This window comes from Vespa crabro, chromosome 23 (assembly GCF_910589235.1).
Source record: "Vespa crabro chromosome 23, iyVesCrab1.2, whole genome shotgun sequence".
NCBI classification, from domain to species: Eukaryota; Metazoa; Arthropoda; class Insecta; order Hymenoptera; family Vespidae; genus Vespa; species Vespa crabro.
Genome location: NC_060977.1, coordinates 3,317,601 through 3,337,512, shown reverse-complemented (window position 1 = coordinate 3,337,512; position 19,912 = coordinate 3,317,601). Strand labels below are relative to the sequence as shown.

General features: G+C 32.2%; 2 protein-coding genes across 6 annotated transcripts in view; both read right to left on the bottom strand.

Annotated features, from left to right (window-relative positions):
• Positions 1-19,912, bottom strand: part of LOC124432083 (puratrophin-1-like) — a 338,073-nt gene that overhangs the window by 21,336 nt on the left and 296,825 nt on the right. The gene's annotated exons all lie outside the window — the stretch shown is intronic.
• Positions 304-19,639, bottom strand: LOC124432084 (ras guanine nucleotide exchange factor P-like). 2 transcript variants are annotated; one of them, XM_046980638.1, is made up of 3 exons: positions 19,429-19,639; positions 16,321-18,537; positions 304-348 (listed from the first exon to the last, which is right to left on the bottom strand). In XM_046980638.1, the coding sequence occupies exons 2-3, from the start codon at positions 17,599-17,601 to the stop codon at positions 319-321; spliced, it is 1,311 nt and encodes a 436-aa protein (XP_046836594.1). In that variant the 5' UTR covers positions 17,602-18,537; positions 19,429-19,639; the 3' UTR covers positions 304-318. The 2 variants fall into 2 exon arrangements, with proteins under 2 accessions (XP_046836594.1, XP_046836595.1); XM_046980639.1 differs by lacking the exon at positions 304-348 and adding an exon at positions 5,784-5,980 and having other exon boundaries at positions 19,429-19,638.

Sequence of the window (19,912 nt, the reverse complement as noted above, 5' to 3'; positions counted from 1 at the left end):
AAGTGAACCTCGTCGTTGTCGTCGTTCTCGTCGTTCTCGTCGTTGTTGTCGTTTGTCGTCGATATCGTCGTCATAGTTCTTTTCAATAATGGATACGCTTTTCCAACACATTTTTTTTAAATGCAACCATGTCTAATCGTTACTTACTGCAGTTACCACTCACATACATACATACATACGCATATATATATATATATATATATGTATATATATGTATATGTGTGTCGATAAGTTGTTCGCCTTTCTCTCTTCTTCGAGTTTAACCGCTCGGAGATACATGTGCCTCTAGAAAGACCGCCATAGGCGTTCCATCGTCTACTACCGCGCTCCAGTTTCGATCCCACGTGACTATAGAAAGAAAGAAAGAAAGAAAGAAAGAAAGAAAGGAAGGAAGAAAGAAAGAGAAAGAGAGAAAGATAAAGATAAAGAGAAAAAGAGAGAGAGAGGAAATTCTACTGCACTCTACTACCTTATTCTTAGTCGAGGCACCAAAGTTTATTTACCTTGCTTAAAAGGATTTTAAAGATGGCATCCTGTTTACTTCTCTTTCACTCATACCAAGAGAGAGAAAGAGAGAGAGATTTTGACGTAAAGAGAAAAGACCCCCCAACGTTCTCAGATTATTTCAAAGATTACTCTCCCCCAACTTCACTATCCCTTCTACCTCGTCTTCCAGCTTAGTCCAGTCCAGTCCATTTCTCTCCTCTCGATATCCCTCTAATCCGCGCGCAAAAAAAAAAAAAAAAGGAATAAAAAAGTATATCTGACATAAAATCTCGTATATGTTTCTCTTCGTACGGGGTACTTTCTTGATGGTTGTTACGCGAAATGAAGTAATAGAAGTTAAATTAAAGGACGAGAGGGATAGGAAGGAAAGGATATTATTATTTCTTAAACCAGAAAAGAGTCCCCGCGCACTGGCATTTGAACTTTCTCCTAAAGGCTTAGGAATCCCCTTCCTCCCACCCTTCATCCCACCCTCTCTCTCTCTCTCTCTCTCTCTCTCTCTCTCTCTTTCTGTATACGATCGAGAATATATTATCATCGAGATACGTTCGTAATGTGGTATACACTGACACGGTATATCCTTCAGGCGGTTCACGTTGTGTACATCGTGTGTTGCGTTATTACAGGAATATTAATATACTCTGCATGGTGTATCGCAATATGACGGCCCTAATAATATCAGCGTGTATAAGACACGGTTATTTCATTCTGATCGCGTTACGCTTACACCAGAACTGTCATTACGTACCACTTGCGAAAATGGCAAACCCTTTACCCCACTGTATTATTACTAGGGAAAATATAAAATGTTCTTAAGGAGACGATCGTCTCTTACGTGAACCAAACGTACAGAGACCGGAATGGAAAATTATTACGACGTATCTGTTAATGTTAAATGTAAATACGACAAAAGTGAAAAAGAAAGAAAAAAAGAAAGAAAAAAAAAGAAACGTAAAGATACATTCTAGTTATATGCAATACTAAGATAGATATGACATAACTTTTTTAATGATAGGATCAATATGGGAATACACATAACTTCTGATAGAGGAATGTAAGTGAAATCGTAATATTAATAGAAAGAAAGTACTATAATCGTTTAAACAGGAATACCTGGATGTTTTTATTACATTATCGTATTTCTTAAGAGAAAAGATTATAATTTTTAATGTATTATATTTATATTATTTTATAGAATTTTTAATATAATGCATATATAAAATGTCTCTATGAAATGGCTCATCTTGTATATACGACGATAGATAAATTATAATTTTGAAAATGATTATATATATATATATATATATGCAATTAAAAAATGTTAATATTTTAATATATATAATAATTAAAAATATATTATTAAATATACAGTGTTAAATTTGTTTAAAATGATTCAACCTATATTTATAGTCATCGATATTATTTACTTCTTAGTGAAAAATTATATTTTTGAAAATGATATATATGTATCATGTGTGTGGAGTGTTTAATAATTTTGAAATATCTCATCCATCATATACGACGATAAATCGGATGAACGTCGGAAACATATCCGTCGTAAACGTTCGAGAGTCCCTACTAATTCGATTTCTCGAAGTATCGACGTAACTCGACATATCGAAATATGCACGGCAAGCGAATTAAATGAATGTCCCGGTTGTCGATGCATTGTCATTCAAATAGTCGTTCGAATGCTTCGATGCGTCCAGGGCTGGTTGTTTGGTTGGCTGGTTGGTTGGCGAGTAATATTGGACAATTATTCGCTTCCATGCTCCGACTTACAGAACGATGATTCTCACAATACAAAGGCGAGACGGATGTTTATGATTTACGTAAGCAAATCGTTCCGATCGATCGAGATCACGATCGAGAAAGGATTATTAAAGATATAAAATGATCGAGAATAAACCCAATCGAAAATCGAACTCATTGTCAGTCAGTTCATTGTAACACTTCCTTCTATTCCTTCTTCTTTTTCTTCTTCTTCTCGTTCGTTGTTAAAGAAAAAAAAAGGAGAAGAAAAAAGGCAAAAAAAAAAAAAAAAAAAAAAAAAAGAAAAAGAACGAGAGAGAGAAAAAAAATTACAGGTGCATTCTAGATCGAAGATAATCATATGGAGGAATATAGGAATATATAAGATTACGTGCGAATCCATGGCTCTCAATGATGTTCGATATAAAATCGAGAATAGTTACAAGATACGTGACCACACCTATGAGGATGGAATTTCTTATATACATAGAAATAAAATAAAATAATATTTATCCCCGTTATCGTTCTCACGCGTGTATTAATATTTACATATAAGAATACATATGTACAATATTTACGTACGTACATACACACGTACATACAGATATATTTATCTATATATATATAACGTTACCTGTTAATTGTGATTATATATATATATATATATATATATATATATATATATATATATATATATATATATATATATGCTCGTCTAAAGCAAATGCTAAGTGAATAAATGATTTCGATCGTAATCATCAAGGAAATAGGAAGTGCCTCGGTACAAGTCTATCCATTGTTAGTTGAATCTAACAAATTGTAACATTTGATATCTTTCTTCTATTTTCGATTTATCATATTTATTCTCATCGTTAAAGTTTATACGTCAGGTGGAATGAGGTAAAAAGAAAAGAAAAAAAAAAAAAAAAAAAATAAAAAAATAAATAAAAAAGAAAATTCTAAAATATCAGAACTTCTCCGTGGAGAATTTCTTCGCGGAAGCGTCGGTCATAACTAATCAACGTTACCAACAACATAACAAATGTAATTCTTTAAGTAATAAGGAAATAAGGAAGGAAAGGAAAAGAGATATATTAAAAGGGAGATGGGATGGGGAGTAGAGTGCATGGGGGAGGGGGAGAGGAGGGTGCCAAGGAACCCTTAGTGTATTCAATAGAAAACCAACTACATTCTTCCCCCCTCTTTCTCTCTCTCTCTCTCTCTCTCTTTTTCTCTCATTAATCACTTAAAGGAACGGACGGACAGCATCTCAGGCTTTTACTTGGATTCTTCTTCTACTACGTCTCTTCCCAAGCGATTTTAACGGTATATTCGAAAACCAAGTCACGTGATCACCGGAGGCCTTCGACTTCGTCTTCAGAATACCGATAACGTTTCTTTGTCCTTTTCGAGAATATCACTAACAGGAGCGTGCTAGTACGCGTCGTAGTTTTCAAAAAACATCGGGAATTGAAATAATCTTTATAACGTCGACAGACATTTCCATCTTGAATTTTGTCATATATATATATATATATATGTATAGTTGTATCTGACTTTTTCTTTTTTTTTTTCTTTCTCTTTTACCTTTTTCCTTTTTCTTTTTCTTTATCTTTTCTTCTTCTTTCCATTAAATACGTTAAATCGTTAAGTTTGTTCCTATCGTTTAGAATTAAATACGTAGACGCGAACATTGAATTAAAGTTTAATGATTATTTTATAAATCCGAATGAACGATTGTGATTTTGTCGATTAAAAAAAGAAAAAAAAAAAAAAGAAATAATGGAAATAAAAAAAGAAGAAAAATAAAAGAAAGAAAGGAAAAGAAAAAGAGAGAGAGAGAGAGAGAGAGAAAGAGAGAGAGAGATAGAACGCTGTGGTTTGTTCTTTTTACACCTTTCGATGATACAAATCTACACGGGCATTGTTCCACATATTAACGTTTCCCTCGTGCATCAGTATACCATTAACACATGGGTCGAACTGAACGTGCATTCATTATCACAGACGTATTGTTGATAATCGTGAGATAATATAATCGTTTACGTAACACGTGAATCGATACAAGAGAAACATGTTTTTCATTAAATATTAATTTTATTCCTTTTTTTTTTATTCCCCTCTCTCTCTCTCTCTCTCTTTCTCCTTCTTTCTTTTTCTTTCTCCTTTCAATTATATTATTTGTATATTTATAAATTAATGATTATGATTTATTTTGTGTATCAGTGACGTTCAATTTATGAGTATTAAATAATACAAATCTGTAAAAAAAAAAAAGAACTTTTATGGGATACACCATAAATTCTTCTATCTGTTTTATGTTACGAGATGACGTGATACCTGTGATTGAGAATTTATTATTTAATGGAAGTTACGTTGAAAAATCGTATAACACGATCGCCATGTAACGGCATGTCTCTCTCTCTCTCTCTCTCTTTCTCTCTCTCTATTTATCTATCTCTCTCTCTATCTTTCTTGTTAATTAGGGACAAAATCGATCGGCTAACATATACTTCGGTTACCATATTCACGGGGATGAAAGCGAAAGGCCAACTCCGTTACACCGTTCAGATTGTTTCGAAGGATAACCAGAATTCCATGCGATTATGGTGTTATGCAATATAAATACGAGTAGAGTTTGTTCGTGTTAAATGAATTTTTTAAAATGTAAATCGTATTTATCGTTTCCTTTCTTTCCTCTTTTTTCTTTTCTTTTATTTTTTTTTCTTTGTTTGTTTTTTTTCTCTCTTATTATTATTATTATTATTATTATTATTATTATTTTGTCTTTCTTTTTTCTCTTTTAGTTTCTCTTCAATACAATTTCGCTCGATATTAAGACTCATGTAAAAATTGCGCTCGAAAGAGTCCTCGCAGGGTGTAACTAAAACATTTACAACAACGTCATAATGTTTCTAATTTATAATACGATAAATGTCCTACTATCAGATATTTCGATCGTAATAACAAAATACGATTAATATTGTCAAACCGTTATAACCAATAGATTTACACTCTCAGGCTCGTCAACATTCTTAGGACGAATTAACAAGAAACCGCTTAGATTCAACCGCAATCCTCCGTTCGTACCGCATTCCTACCTGATTACTGCAACGAGATTAACCTCGTTTGCCGTATCGACTATCGGAGATAGTAAAGTTGACGAATCTTTGAGACTGAATCGACGTAGATCAATAAAATGAAAACAAAAAAAAAAAGAAAAGAAAAAAAAAACAAGAGATAAAAGAAAAAATTTTTTACAAAAATATACATTATCATTATTACGTACAATTATTTGTAATGATATAAAAAATTATATCATTACATAAATACATGCCGTTACTTTTATATACATAAGCAAGCATATATATATATATATATATATATATATATATATATAAACACATATACACGTGTGCGCGTAGAAGAGTGAAGAACGATGAATGAAACAAAAGTGTTTAATATACAATTGATCCTTCCGTGTGTGTTTTCTTGTTTTTCTCTTTTTTTTTTTTTTTACATACGTAAAGTTTTGCAAACAGTGAAATCCGGAAAAAAAAGAAGAAAAAGAAACAGATACACAAGAGGAGGATGAAGAATAGGAGGGATAGTCGAATGGGAGAGGTACGTAAATATTTTCATTTCTCCTTCCGGCGGAATTTCGTTGATTGCATCAAAGCCTTATGGCGCCGTTTCGAGTTGGATGTTAATCAATGTGGCTCTGGAGACAGAGAAAGAGAGAAAGGGATAGACAGAGAGAAAGAGAGAGAGAGAGAGGGAGAAAGAAAGTGATGGTATTCGACGAAGAGAGAGTATATAACAAACGTCACCTTGAAATAGCATAGTGATTCGTTGAACGAAACTACGATCCTGGTTTATCTTTAGCGATTTCGTCGCAGCTGTCGTAGCGAAACATTTGAGAGTTCATGGAATAGGGGAGAGAAAACAGAGAAAGGGAGAAAAGAGAAAGGATAAAAAGGAAAGGAAAGGAAAGGAAAGGAAAGGCAAGGCAAGGCAAAGCAAAGCAAAGCAAGGAAAGAAAAGAAAAGTAAAGTAAAGTAAAGTAAAGAAAAGAAAAGGGATGAGGGAGAAGAAGATCAGGAGAATGTTGACCAGCCATGACGCTAAAAATATAACGGCAAAAGAGACACGCGCGCGCGACGACGACGCATCTTTCGCCATTCGTGCAAGAGCAGCGAATCCGCTTTTACTTTCTTCGAAGGCACGTGCGTGTGTATGTGTGTGTGTGATGGTGTACCTTAGAAAGGAATTTCGTTGGATGCGTCAGAACATAAAGTGTGAGATACAACTGCGAAAAAGAGAAAGAGAGAGAGAGAGAGAGAGAGAGAGAGAGAGAGAGAGAGAAAGAGAAGAGGCTCCTACGAGTTTGGCTCCTGCGTCATGTATACCATTATGGCAACCATTATCATTTTATAAAGGACCAACACTATGGAATTATCGTTTTATCGTCGATTTTAAATTCTCATGATAACAATTTAATTCGATTAAAATAATTCACGGATCGAAATTTATCGCAAATTAAAAAGGATTTGATTTGTTTTTACTTTTCTCTTTTTTTTTTTTTCTTCTTTTTAATTAAAATATCTAAATTTCAGATTCGTTCATTTTTACAAAAACCCTTATGCAAAGTCATCTTTAGGTCAACACAAATTCTTATTGATCGAGTGAATTCGTCCTTTTAAAAATGATCTATTATTGAAAAAGAAAAAAAAAAAAGGAAAAAAGTTCAGCTCAAAGAATGAAAGGCTATTTTAAAGTGAAGGAAATAACAATGAATATACGTCGAGAACGTGCGAAAATTTGGCTACTGAATTAGGAAAAAGAAAAAAGAAGAAAAAAAAAAAAAAGAAAAAAGAAAAAGAAAAAGAAATGTATTTACTACATTTTTTTCTTTTTCGAAAAATTACGAGAATATTAGTTGATTATTTCAATGGTGCTTTGTGTAATTAACGCTCTCGTTGTTTTATAGAGCACGCATTTGTGCGTCTAGATTAGACGACGGATCTTTGCCGCTAATTACATTGAATATGTATCTTTCGATGGAAAGTCAAGGAAGATTATACTTTGCGTTATATAATTCGACAAGTTGCTTACCGTATAGTATCCATAAAGCGTAATACCGTTTCTAATATATCGATTCAGGAAGCAATGGAGAATCAGTATTAGAAATACTTTATTCGATCGACGTGGTCGTTCAACCATAAACGATCTTTTTGACGACGAAGCGATGAAAATTTTATTATCAATGAAAAATATAATAACGACGACAACGTCGACGTCGACGATGACGACGATGACGACGATGACGACGATATAAATCTCAACATCTTGAAATGGACAAACGATGACACGTAAAACCGGTTTAATTGCATCGATTGGAAAAAAAAAAGAAAAAGAAATAAAAAAAATAAACAAAGATATCTAAGGGATCGCTTTCTTCGTTATGAAAACAGAATCTTTTTTATTACTTGATTCTTTTCTTTTTTTATTTATTTATTTATTTATTTTTTTTTGTTTAAGTTACAAATCTAATCGACGATAAGACGATATAATAAATTCGTACAAGTCAATTAAATGGATAATTCAATTCATTGTCGTATGAATTTATTAATCGTAAAGTTGTTGCGAATTTTTATCAGCAGTATAAATAATATTTCAAATAAATTTAAATTATTTTTATTATTAAATTTAATCGACATTATATTTTTATTCTAAATCATTGATCATAAATCATTGATTAAAATTAAACGATTACATGTGGATATAGTATTAGCATTGATAAAAAATTATACGGATATCCGCCTAATTCGTGTCAATTTAAAAGATTCATGATCGTTCGCGCTTTACTTCGTCTTCCGAGCAAATTGGTCCGGAAATAAACCTGTTATCGGGTTCGTGCTGGACGTACGTACATACGTACATACGTATGCATATAAGTATGTATGCATGTATGCATGTATGTATGTATGTATGTATGTATGTATGTATGTACAAGCCGAGTTTTGTTATGCTTCGTCGAGCTCGCACTATTTCGCCTGGTAGACACGCTCCGGCGTTATGCGTTGATGAATTCTAAGAAGTTTAACGCGATCGTAACATTAGAACTTGATATTTAGTTAGCTGAGTTATAAGAAAGAAACTATTCGATACTTTCTAGTTTTGAAATCGTCAGCAGTATTTTTCGTGTTCTCGTCATTGATCAGAGTCCACAGAAATGCACAACTACGATGTATCGTTAATGGATAGAAGATATTAGTACGCATAAAAGATATTTTTTTTTTTTTTACTTGTCTTTTTCTTTTTCGTTTTTTTTTTCTCTTATCTTTTCGCAAAAATTATTCGACGTGAACGATAAAAATCGTTGAAAAAAAAAAAAAGAGAAAAAGATATATATATATAATATACACATTATTCATCTTGGTGAATAGAATGTTTTTATTTTTTGTATTTTTATTTTTTATTTTTTATACTCGACGAAAAGATAAAACAAAAATATGTCGTTTTGTTTTCTCATTCGCTCGTTCATAATCTAATGTAATGTAGGCGTTGACATATGATGTCACACGGTGATGTATCTAGTACAGAAATAAATTTGCATCGCAATAACGTTGGCGTACGTTTAACATGTTTTCGATAGAGATAAGTCAACTTTCAAACTCCTCTCTAGAATTGTAACTATGTAGTATTTTCCTTATAAGGTGAAACGTAACGTGTTTTCAAACTCCTACGAAACTTTTCACATTAACGTCCGACTTCCTTCCCGTCTTTCTTTTTCTCCCGAGAATCATTATACACGAAGGAATTGAAATTCCCTATGTGAATTGTTTTTCTTCTCTTAGACTTTGTTTTCAAATCGTACGATATAAATATCTCTCTCTCTTTCTTTATTTTTGTAATAAATTAAAACAAAACAAAACAAAAAATGGAAATGTCAATAATTGGATATCTGAATTTATTATAAAAAGAAAATAATCGATAATCTATAGTTTTGAATTTGTTGAAAAAAAAAAAAATAATAATAATCGGTAGTTGGTATTTTTAAATTTGTAAATTAAAAAAAAAAAAAAACCGATAATCGATATCCTTGAATTTGTAAAAAAAAAAAAAAGAAAAGAAAAGAAGAAAATTACAATAAAAAAGGAAGAGGAAAATATCAGGAAAATGTTTGAATTTATTAGAAAAAAAAAAGAAAAAGAAAAATTATGCAGACAACAAAATATATTGCTGATAATGTTCAAGTGACATAGAAAAAATGTATTCATCGTTCGACTTTACTCCTTTGGGAGTTAATAAAGTAGCAAAACATATTCAGGTCAGATATCGTACAAGTGCAACCAAGAGAAGCCTTTTCTATGTTCGCCTAAGTACGATCCCTGTAGTTAATTGCGTCAGATTAGCGTAAATGCATATTGTCATATTCAAAGGAAATAATAAAGAGAAAAAAAGATATATATATATATATATATATATATATATATATATATATATATAAAAAGTGATTTAAAAAATAATGAAAATGTATTGTCACGATATTCTTTCTATTGGATATTAATTTTTTTTTTTATATAAAATTTTCACTACAATTAGTTTTCTACTTTGTCCTCACTCAAATATAATAATACTTTTATTTTCTTTTTTTTTTCTTGTGGAGTGGGGGAGGCGGGCAAATGGATATGATAGAATCTTGTTCGATATCTCATATAGACATTCATATACAATAAATAATTAATATAATTATTATTTTTCATTTTAATTTAAATGACACGTTTTCATCGACTTCACTTTATCTTTATTTTTTTTCTTTTTTATCAAATAATTTTTTTCACTTCTTTCTCTCTTTTATTTTTCTTTTCTATTCAAAAAAATTGACTTCATTCTCATTTCATTTTATTTTTATTGTATTAAAATAATAAAATAAAAAAAAAAAAAAAGGAAAGAAAAAAAGGAAGATTGTTCTACGTCGATTAAATGAGAATTATTTACGTACGAGATAATTGAAAATTTTTCGAAGGAAATTTTTTTCGAAAATCATCACGTCAGCCTTGACGTCATATTGCAAAATGCTAAAATAATTTTGGTCTTCGATCATTCGACAGATCTACCTTCTTCGTCTCTTCATGTCTTTAAGACAAAAGAAAAGAAACGTGAAGAAAAAAAAAAAATAAAAACAAAAAAAAGAAACGTAAAAAGAGAAAAAGAAAAAGAAAAAAGAAGGAAAAAAAATAGAAAATCACGTCGCGTTCGGATCGAAAGTATAGACCAATCCTAGAAATTCCACGAATTATTTTTCGTGTCGAATCACGAACGTTCCCTTGGATCATTAACATTCGATGAATCGAGACATGAATCGAGAATCGTTTCTCCTTCTTCATTTTCTTTTCCTTTTTGTCTCTTTTCTTTTTCTTTTTCTTTTTTTTCCCTCCCCTCCTTCTTTTTTTCTTTTTCTTTTTTTTCGATTTAATTTACATAAAACTTTGGCACGATTCAAGCGATTATAGCGTTCGTTATAAACAACGATAAATCTCGAATCAACTTATACTTTCATTTTATCATTTTGACGAATTAAAAATTCCCGTACGTGTATATAGTTAAGTTTTTAATCTACTCAAGTTAAACACGTTTCGAATTCTTCCTCTTTGATTAAATACTCCGGCTTTGGCGATCACAGAGGAGATCTTTCTGAAAGTTGTACTTTGGTCACCTCGAGTCGAGGATCGTCTTTTCAAAGTGAGATAAGTCAATGCAATTAAATGCATCGTACGATATAAAACAGTTACATAAAACGTTAGATTAAGAAAGAGTCTGTTCATAATCAGTGAAAAAAATTCTATTCATTATCAATGTAAATTATTATTTTCTATTTTAATTATATGTTATTTTTAATACACAATGATATTCGTATGTGTGCGTGGAAAAAATTATTACAATTATAATATTACTATTTAGTACTATTAATGTTATTATTGATAATAGTAATGGCAATATTATTACTATTAAGGTATTATTATTAATTGTATTATAAATATAATAATATTATGTTTTTTAATATAAAATAAATTTTATCACAATGTATACAAACATAATAATGTTATTAATAAAATAATTATTAATATACAATTGATATTACTCAATAATAATAGTAAAATATTTCCATTGGTATTATTATATCTACATGCATATATTACTTCTTTCATATTATAAATGCATGTAAATTTTGCGCATATGCACATTTTTATTTTCCGTACGATAAGATTGTACAATCTGTAATATAAAAAAAAAAAGGAAAAAAAAGGAAAAAAAAAAGGAAACATCTCTGAATCAATGCTTTATAAGTAAGCTTAGTCATTTTTTACGTGGACGATAGCGTACGATCTAATCTCTGCTAATCCTGATATTACGACAACGCACTTCGTTATCACACAATCAAATATTATCCCTATACAATATACACACACACATATCTTTCTTGGTAATTTTAAAGAGGGGAATTAATGATTAATTAATCATCAAGATATATATATATGTATACATACACATACACACACACACACACACACACATATATATATATATATATGCATATGTATGTCGCGTCTATTTATGCGGCATACTTCTTTACGTTATTACCGATAAGAAACGGCGTATAGTTCGTATGTTTTAAAATAAGCAATGGGCAAATCGTAAAAGAACGTTCATTCGATATTGTTACACGTGCGATGGATCGAATATCGATGTACGAAACGAAACGATTCTCCTTCGTATACTTTTTCTTTTGTTTTTTTTTTCCTTTCTTTCATTCTTCCTTTCTTTTTTCTTTTCTCTTTTTTTGTTTAAATTATTATCATCATCCTACCTCAACTCCGCACCACTTTTCTCTCCTTCGTTTGTATTTAATCTTGCGAGTTATAATAAAAAGGAAAACTAAAAAAAAAAAAAAAAGAAAAAAAGATAAGAAAAATCCAAAATAAAAGAGAAAAGAAGAAATAAAAAAGAGAGAAGATGAAGATAAAAAAAAAAAAAAAAATATATAAAGAGCAAACGTTCTTCCTCTGTTTCTCAGAAAATGTTGAGAGATTCAACGTGACCGTGACTAAAACAGTATATGTATATCGAAACGAAGTATTTTCAGAATATCTACAATATATATATATATATATATATATATATACACACATACACACACACATATATAGATATATATAATTTGGCAAGCATCATTGAAAATTCGTTCTTAAATAATTAATTATACCATTCTTAGATTTCGATTCTGAAATCGTATTCTAAAATGTTTATAAACGAAATGTTAAAGATAAATAATTATCCACATACGTACATAGATTTTCTCCGTAATAGGAATTCGTAGAAATTCTAATAGGGGGAAAAATATTTCTATTAATGTGTGTGTTTTTATTTGTATATCTGTATGTGTATGTGAAAACTGATTTGTGAGAATGATCAATAAGAAAATATTGATTTTCGCCTACGTTTTAACATGTCAAAGATACCGGTAGCGTACATTTAAAGCTACCAGAAGCAGGATAGATAGATAGTTACGTCGATAATGTTTATATGCATTCATAAATTCCAACGCGCCTATGCAAATCCTTTGAGATCGAATTCATTGTGAATGTGCATTGGGCTTTCATGTTACGATCGGTTATTCAGAGAAAGAAATACGATGAGAAATAGATAAATGAAGAGAGTTACCATTCGACGGTGTTGCGTTAAGAGTAAGATCGCCTAATCTAATTTGTTTATTTCGTATTATTTTGAAAATATTCTTTTTTTTCTGTTTTCCCTTTTTATTTATTTATTTATTTTTTTTTTTTTTTTTTTTTTTTTTAATAAGCAAATCGTTTAATACATATTTTATATCAATCGTTATTTAAATATCAATTTATAAGGTGGCATACAATTTTGATTGACCATTATTTAAAATGATTTTATTCCATTGACAAAATAATTCCTGTCTGAAATGTTTTCTTTTTCGTTTGTCTTTTTTATTTCTTTTCTTTTTTTTTTATTTATTTATTTATATTGTTTTTTTTTTTTTTTTCATTAACCAATTAATAAAATCTCAAGTTTTAGAAATTGAAGAAATTTCTCATAAAGATCAAAGAAAATTAATTTTTAATTTCTTATATACGTATGTGTATAAAAAATTGTGCGTATATGTTATTTTTATATTTAGAACGAAAATAAAATTAAAGATAAGAAATAAATGTACATATGCGTGTTAACAAATATGAAAAAATGTTATTTTGAGTATATTGTTTACTAAACTTTAAGTCTTATCAAATTGTCGTTTTTACGAAACAATATTTCTCTTTAAAAAATACTTTAACCTTCTCTTTAATGTATGCACTCAAGGTGAAACTTTGAAATCTTCGATAATAACTCATCCATATAGATATTGTTTTATATATTTATACATAAATAGAACTCAAGGATGTCACTGTGATTAACAAATAAATATCTACTTATACGATATTTTTTCTTTTTTTATCTTATTTTATAAAAAAAAAAAAAAAAAAAAAAAAAGAAAAATCTCAATGAACAAAAATTAATTGAAAAGATTCATTACAAAAATTTCCATTAGAAAAAACGAATTTTCTTTCGATTCTTTTTATCTTTCTCTCTCTTAATTATCTTTTAATCTATTTGTTTACAGAGACTACATACAACATACGACTTACCCTACAACTATACTACAATTATAGCAAATATAATTTATACTCAGTTCATATCTGAAGGTTAATATTTGCTCTAGTGGTTATAGTTCTTTTTGCAAAAAAGAAAAAAAAAAGAAAAGAAAAAAAAACAAAGAAAAGAAAAGAAAAAGAAAGAAAGAAGAACAATAAAATACATAAGACTCAAAAATACGCATGAATAATGAATAACCTCAAGGTTACCGTGACTAACGTGGAAGGTTAATGAATGACTTATTAGTACTGATGACATAACATCCGGATAAGAAACGTTCCAAATGAGTTAAGAAAATCGAATACCTGCAAGGAAAAAAGAACTCGATATTTCTTCTCTCCCTCTACCCCTCCTCCCGACGTCAAAAAAAAAAGAACAGAAAATCAAAAAAAGAAAAAAGAAAAGAAAAAATCCGACAAAAAAAGCAAAAAACACAAGATTTCTTCAAAACCACAAACTTCCTGATCCAATTAAGAGAAATAAAATGAAGAATATGAAAGAGTTCTCTCGTCTTTGAAAATTAGGAAAAAAAAAAAGGGGATTATCAAAATACGGGGCCGACAATTCATATAAGATGGAAATGAAATAAGACAATCGATGCTCGTGACCTCGTAGATCGTTGTTCAAAACTCGCCCACTCTTTTATCGATCGAGAAGTCGGCATATTGACAGACAAACAAACAGATAGACAGACGGACAGACAGGCAGATAGGCAGACAGACAGACAGATAGACAGATAGACAGACAGACAGACAGACAGACAGACTGACAAACGGGTTATATTATATGGGCAGAAGTTAACTGTGCTAGGAACTCTTAAGTACGCTCGCGAAAGCTCGCGCCGTTGAACGCGATTCTATGCAAACTTGTATTGAATTACAAGGCAAACAGTAAAAGAGAGAGAGAGAGGGGGGGGGGCGGAAGAGAGAGAGAGATATAGAAAAGGAAAAGGAGAAAGAAAGAGAAAAAAATATACGAACGAAGAAAGAGAGAAAGATCGAAAGATAGAAAGATACAAAGTGAGAGATAGATAGATAGATAGATAGATAGAGAAAGAGAGAGAGAAAGAGAGATGCACGAGACACAAGGAGACACGGAGGAAGCTAGTCTCGCACCAGGTAAATTCTTGCTCGGGTCGTTCGTACTCGCCAACGCAAATACTCGAAGAAGCTTTCGCAACTAGCCGATCGGCCTGCATCTAAATATCACGTTGGCGTTTTACCGCGGCCAGGCGCGTGTGGGTGCACCTTAAAAGCGAGACAATCGTTGCTTATAAACCCTTCACCACTATCCATACCCCCTTCTTGCTCCCCTTTCCCATCTCCCAGCCTCCCCCTCCTCTCTCTCTATCTTCATCCTTCTCTTCCCCCTTCTCCTTCATTTTCTTCCCTTTCTTTCCCGCTAACCCCCGTTTTACAACCAAGACGATAGACTGGTACATAAAGCAAGGTATTTTAGCAGGTTGATGCCTCCGTGCAATTTATCCTCTCCGATAGAGTCCCTCTCTCTCTCTCTCTCTCTCTCCCCCTCTCTCTCTTTCTCTTTCTTTCTCTCTTTCTCTCTCTTTCAAACGAGTCATCTTTCAGAGGCTCACGCCCTCGGAGTTCAACCGAAGAGACTTCGAGAGTAGAGAAGGTGGGCAGGCGGGCGGCTGATGTGTGTAATGGGAAGGGTCCAGGGGCGGGGGGTGGGATAAATAATACGTTATCGCGAGAATGAATTTCAGGTGAATACGGGGGAGAGGGTAGAGGGGATTACCATGTAATGAAACTCAAACGACTACTACTTTTCATACGAAATCCATTTTCTTTTTTCTCCTTCTTCTCTCTCTCTCTCTCTCTCTCTCTCTCTCTCTCTCTCCCTTTGTCGCGGGCGAATGGAACACAAAGTGTTATTTCGAACGAATTTCTCGTGATTGATCGTGAAGGAGGATCAGTAATTTAATAACTGTTCCCGGTTCGATATGATAATCAACATTAAGCTTTAGGCCGATCTTTTCTTCTTTTCATCCCTTTTTTTTTTTCTTTTCTTTTCTCTTTCTTTTTCTTTTCGGACGCAACAAAGACGCGATACGTCGCCGATCTTTTTTATCGTGGCAACGAAGAGATACGATCTTTGTTACTAGATCGATTTCCAAATTTTCCAAAAATATTTATTCTCGTACGTATTAACGTTTTTACATATACACGCGTTATACCGTTAGACGATAGAGATACGTGCTTCTTCGTAGGAAAAAGAAAAAAAGAAGAAAGAGAGAGAAAAAAAAAAATATATATATATATATATAGTCAAATCGATCGATCCGATCGATAATTTGATTTCGAAATTTCGACTCACGTTTAATCTAGGAACCGAAGCCGATCTTCCATTGATCCTTCGCCGTCTTAATATCCTAGCACGTTCGCGATCCCTTCTTGTACATCTGTCGTCCTGTCGTGAATTGATCAATGTGTTAGTAGATCGTAAAGTGGTATCGTTTGGTCCTGTACCATCCTCGTGTAGAGAACGTACACCAACGAGGACGCATCCTTCGTCCTCGTCGACGCCAGCGACAGCGTTGCTACAGTTCCGCATTCCATCGGCCTCCGTCGTCGTTATAAACTCAGTATATTCGTTTCTCTTTCTAATCCCCGTAGATAGATCCTCGGTTGATCTTGAGGAATAAAGACGTGAACACTTACGATGTTTTCTACGTTCAATAACGAACGACGAGGCACGTGTTCTCGTCGTATTAAGCGTTGATAATGTATCGTTTCTCGTACGATATCTCGTAGCCGATTGGAGTACGATCTCGTCGATGATTTTCAAGTTTGTATTTGATAAATTCTCATGCGTGCAATCCTCGTTAATTGATTCTGAACCAGGTGCCGAAAGTGTACGCCTTAGGACACGACGTTGATCGACGTTATTCGGAACGATCTTTAAAATCGACGAGGACTTTGATTTCGTCACGTTGTTCCTCGTAGCTCGTGTCAAAGTGTCACGATAACATAGATTCAGTATGGTCGTACGTTTCCCTTCAAACGTCAATCCGTTCTCATTGTTGTTGTTGTTGTTGTTGTTGTTGTTGTTGTTGTTATTATTATTGTTACCTTCGTCGAGAATATCCAACGAGCGTGATACTTTTATCCTTCTCGACGATAAATCCTCGTTGATCGTAGGTCGTTGATCTTTCGATCTATCGATTCTCGACGAATTCAAATGTAAATCAAACTTTTTCATCGACCCTAATGACGTACAATTAAAATTCTCCGATAAATGGGAGGCAGTGGTAATCCTTTCGTTCGAATAATATCCTCTTTCGTTTAGTTTCTTCTCTTCGTTGACATTGTTGGATGTTAAAAATGATTCGGTAGAAAGAGAATTAGAAGGAGGAGGAATAGAAGTAGTAGAAAGAGGAGAAAGAGAAGATGGTAAAGTCAATGACGATGACGACGGTGGCGGTGGTGGCGGCGGTGGTGGCGGTGGAGGTGGCGGTGGAGGTGGCGGTGGAGGTGGCGGTGCTCGTCTCTTTTCTGGCCACGAGTTCTCGCGTGTTCCGTCGACGTCGACGCACTGACGGACGGAGATCAGACGGCAACCGCCGTCCTCCCCACTATCATCCTCGGTGATATACATCCGAAATAAACTAACGCTTACGTTAAAACTCTCGCGTCATCGCTCGTCTCGACGATTTACGCGGACTTGCCGCAACGTTGTATACGTTCTTGTTATTGTTGTTGTTATTTTTCTTCCCCTTTTTCTTTTTCTACTACTATTACTGCTACTTTTACTATTGCTGTTGCTGCGCTATTACTACTTCTTTCTTCCTCTTTTACGATCAACGAGATTTCTCTTTTCCTTTATTTCTTCTTCTTTTTCTTCTATCTTCTTTCCTTTGTTATCGTTATCTCTATCTTTATCTCTATCTTCTTCTCGCTTGTTCTTTACCTTTCCTCTCTCTCTCTCTCTCTCTCTCTCTCTCTTTCTCACTCTTTTTCACTATCTTGTTATTTTCCTTCTTCTTCGACTTTTCGATAGTATCAAGTCAAACATATTTCCTCGTACGAACTTCGATCATACGTCATTGAGATAGAAAGAGAGACAGAGATAGATAGAAAGATAGAAAATAAGAGAGAAAGAGAGAGAGAGAGAGAGAGAGAGAGAGAGAGTGAGAAATAAAAAATAGCAGAATTAATATGAAATGGATTTGATTTAGAAAATCAGACGTATGTGATTTGAAAATAATATCGTAGATTACAAATGAGATTGATAATCGAATGTATTCTTGAAGGATCATCAAACAGAACATTTAAAAAAGTTCACATGTTCAACTCGCTATCCTTGATGATAAACGATATAATCTTCTTTCGCTGATTATACACTTCTCCGCTGTGGAAACACTTTTTTTATCACCGAAAAAATAAGAAGCAACAATAACAAAAAAAAAAAAAAGAGACACACAATATTTCGTATTCAGGATGTATCGTAAAACACTTTTTTCTTTTTCCTATTTATTTCCTTTTTATTTTTTCCAGTCTTGTTTACTTCTGTATCCTTTTTTTTTTTGCTTTTCTTTTTCACAAACCATTTAAATTATTCATAACGATTGTATATACATATATATATATATATATATATATATATATATATATATACACATCGTTATACATATCCACTTGTTTCAATTACTAAATTGTAACAATGACATTTAGTGAGGAAAAAAAAAAGAAAAAGAAAAAAGATAAATGAATTTCTCAATAGCGAAAGAACAAAAACAATTGTACGTTTTACGAGTCGATCGTTATCCAATACGTATATATATATATATATATTTTATGTATCTCACGTCACTAGTTGAATCGATTTATCAAATTACGATAGTGACGTTAAAAAAAAAAAAGAAATAAAACAGAGCGAATTCCACGTCGAAAAAACAAAACGAACAAAAAGAGAAAAACAGACAACAAAACAAAAGAAGAATTCGAACAATTGCACAGGTCTATCGAATCGATCGATATCTCGATGTATGTATGCATATATACATTTATATATGTGATTGTATTTTCTCACTTAGTTGCGTCGTTTATCGAATTACTACGATAACGTATTAAGAAAATTGAAAAAAAAAAAAAAAAAATAAAGGAAACAATTATCGGAGGAAAAGAAAAAAGAAAAAACTAACAAATGAGAACAAAGAAATTTTTGTCGGATAGAACGAAAAAATGAAAACCTAAGAAAAGAAAAATTGCAAGATAGCACGCCGTATCCTTATCGATCGATCGAGCAAGCCGAGTGAGTAAGAGAGATAGAAAGAGAGAGAGAGAGAGAAAGAGAGAGGGAGACTGAGAGGAAGAATAAAGAAGGAAAAAAAAGTCACACAATAAAAGAAAATAAAGAAGTAAAAAAGTTAAAAAAAAAAAAAAAACCATAAAAGTATAACGAAACGTTCGATTCGAGGCTTACGGTAGGTCGGACACACGAACGACTCAGAAAAAGGGACGCAAAGGCATCGAGCGCCGTTGGCCTACTGCGACGGCTCCTAATCCCGACGTTCGACTAACGCGTGCACACTCTATACACACACACACACACAGCAATAGACAGACAACAGCATACATACATACATACATACACAGGATATACACAAAACAGACACAGAGAGATACACAATCACATGTATACACAAGCACACCATAAGGAAAAATAGGAACACACACAAACGTTTTCACAAACTTATGTATATATATGTATATATATATATATATATATATATATATATATATATATAGAGTACTATTATGATTATAGTAGTATTACTATACAATAATAGTACTACTGTAACACACTAATATTACTATATATTATTTGTATTACAATGTATAATTTTTTTTTTTTTCTTTTTTCTTATCGCCGATCTACCCGTATTCACTTTTCATATGTATGCTTT

What these genes read in the sequence shown, in the direction of transcription:
- LOC124432084 (XM_046980638.1), bottom strand. Translation starts at nt 17,601, where the DNA reads ATGTATATCACCGAGGATGATAGTGGGGAGGACGGCGGTTGCCGTCTG. An exon ending in CTTCGGTTCCTAGATTAAAC is followed by an intron (nt 349 to 16,320) that starts GTGAGTCGAAAT and finishes TTCTTTCTATAG; the next exon opens with TCACGTGGGATCGAAACTGG.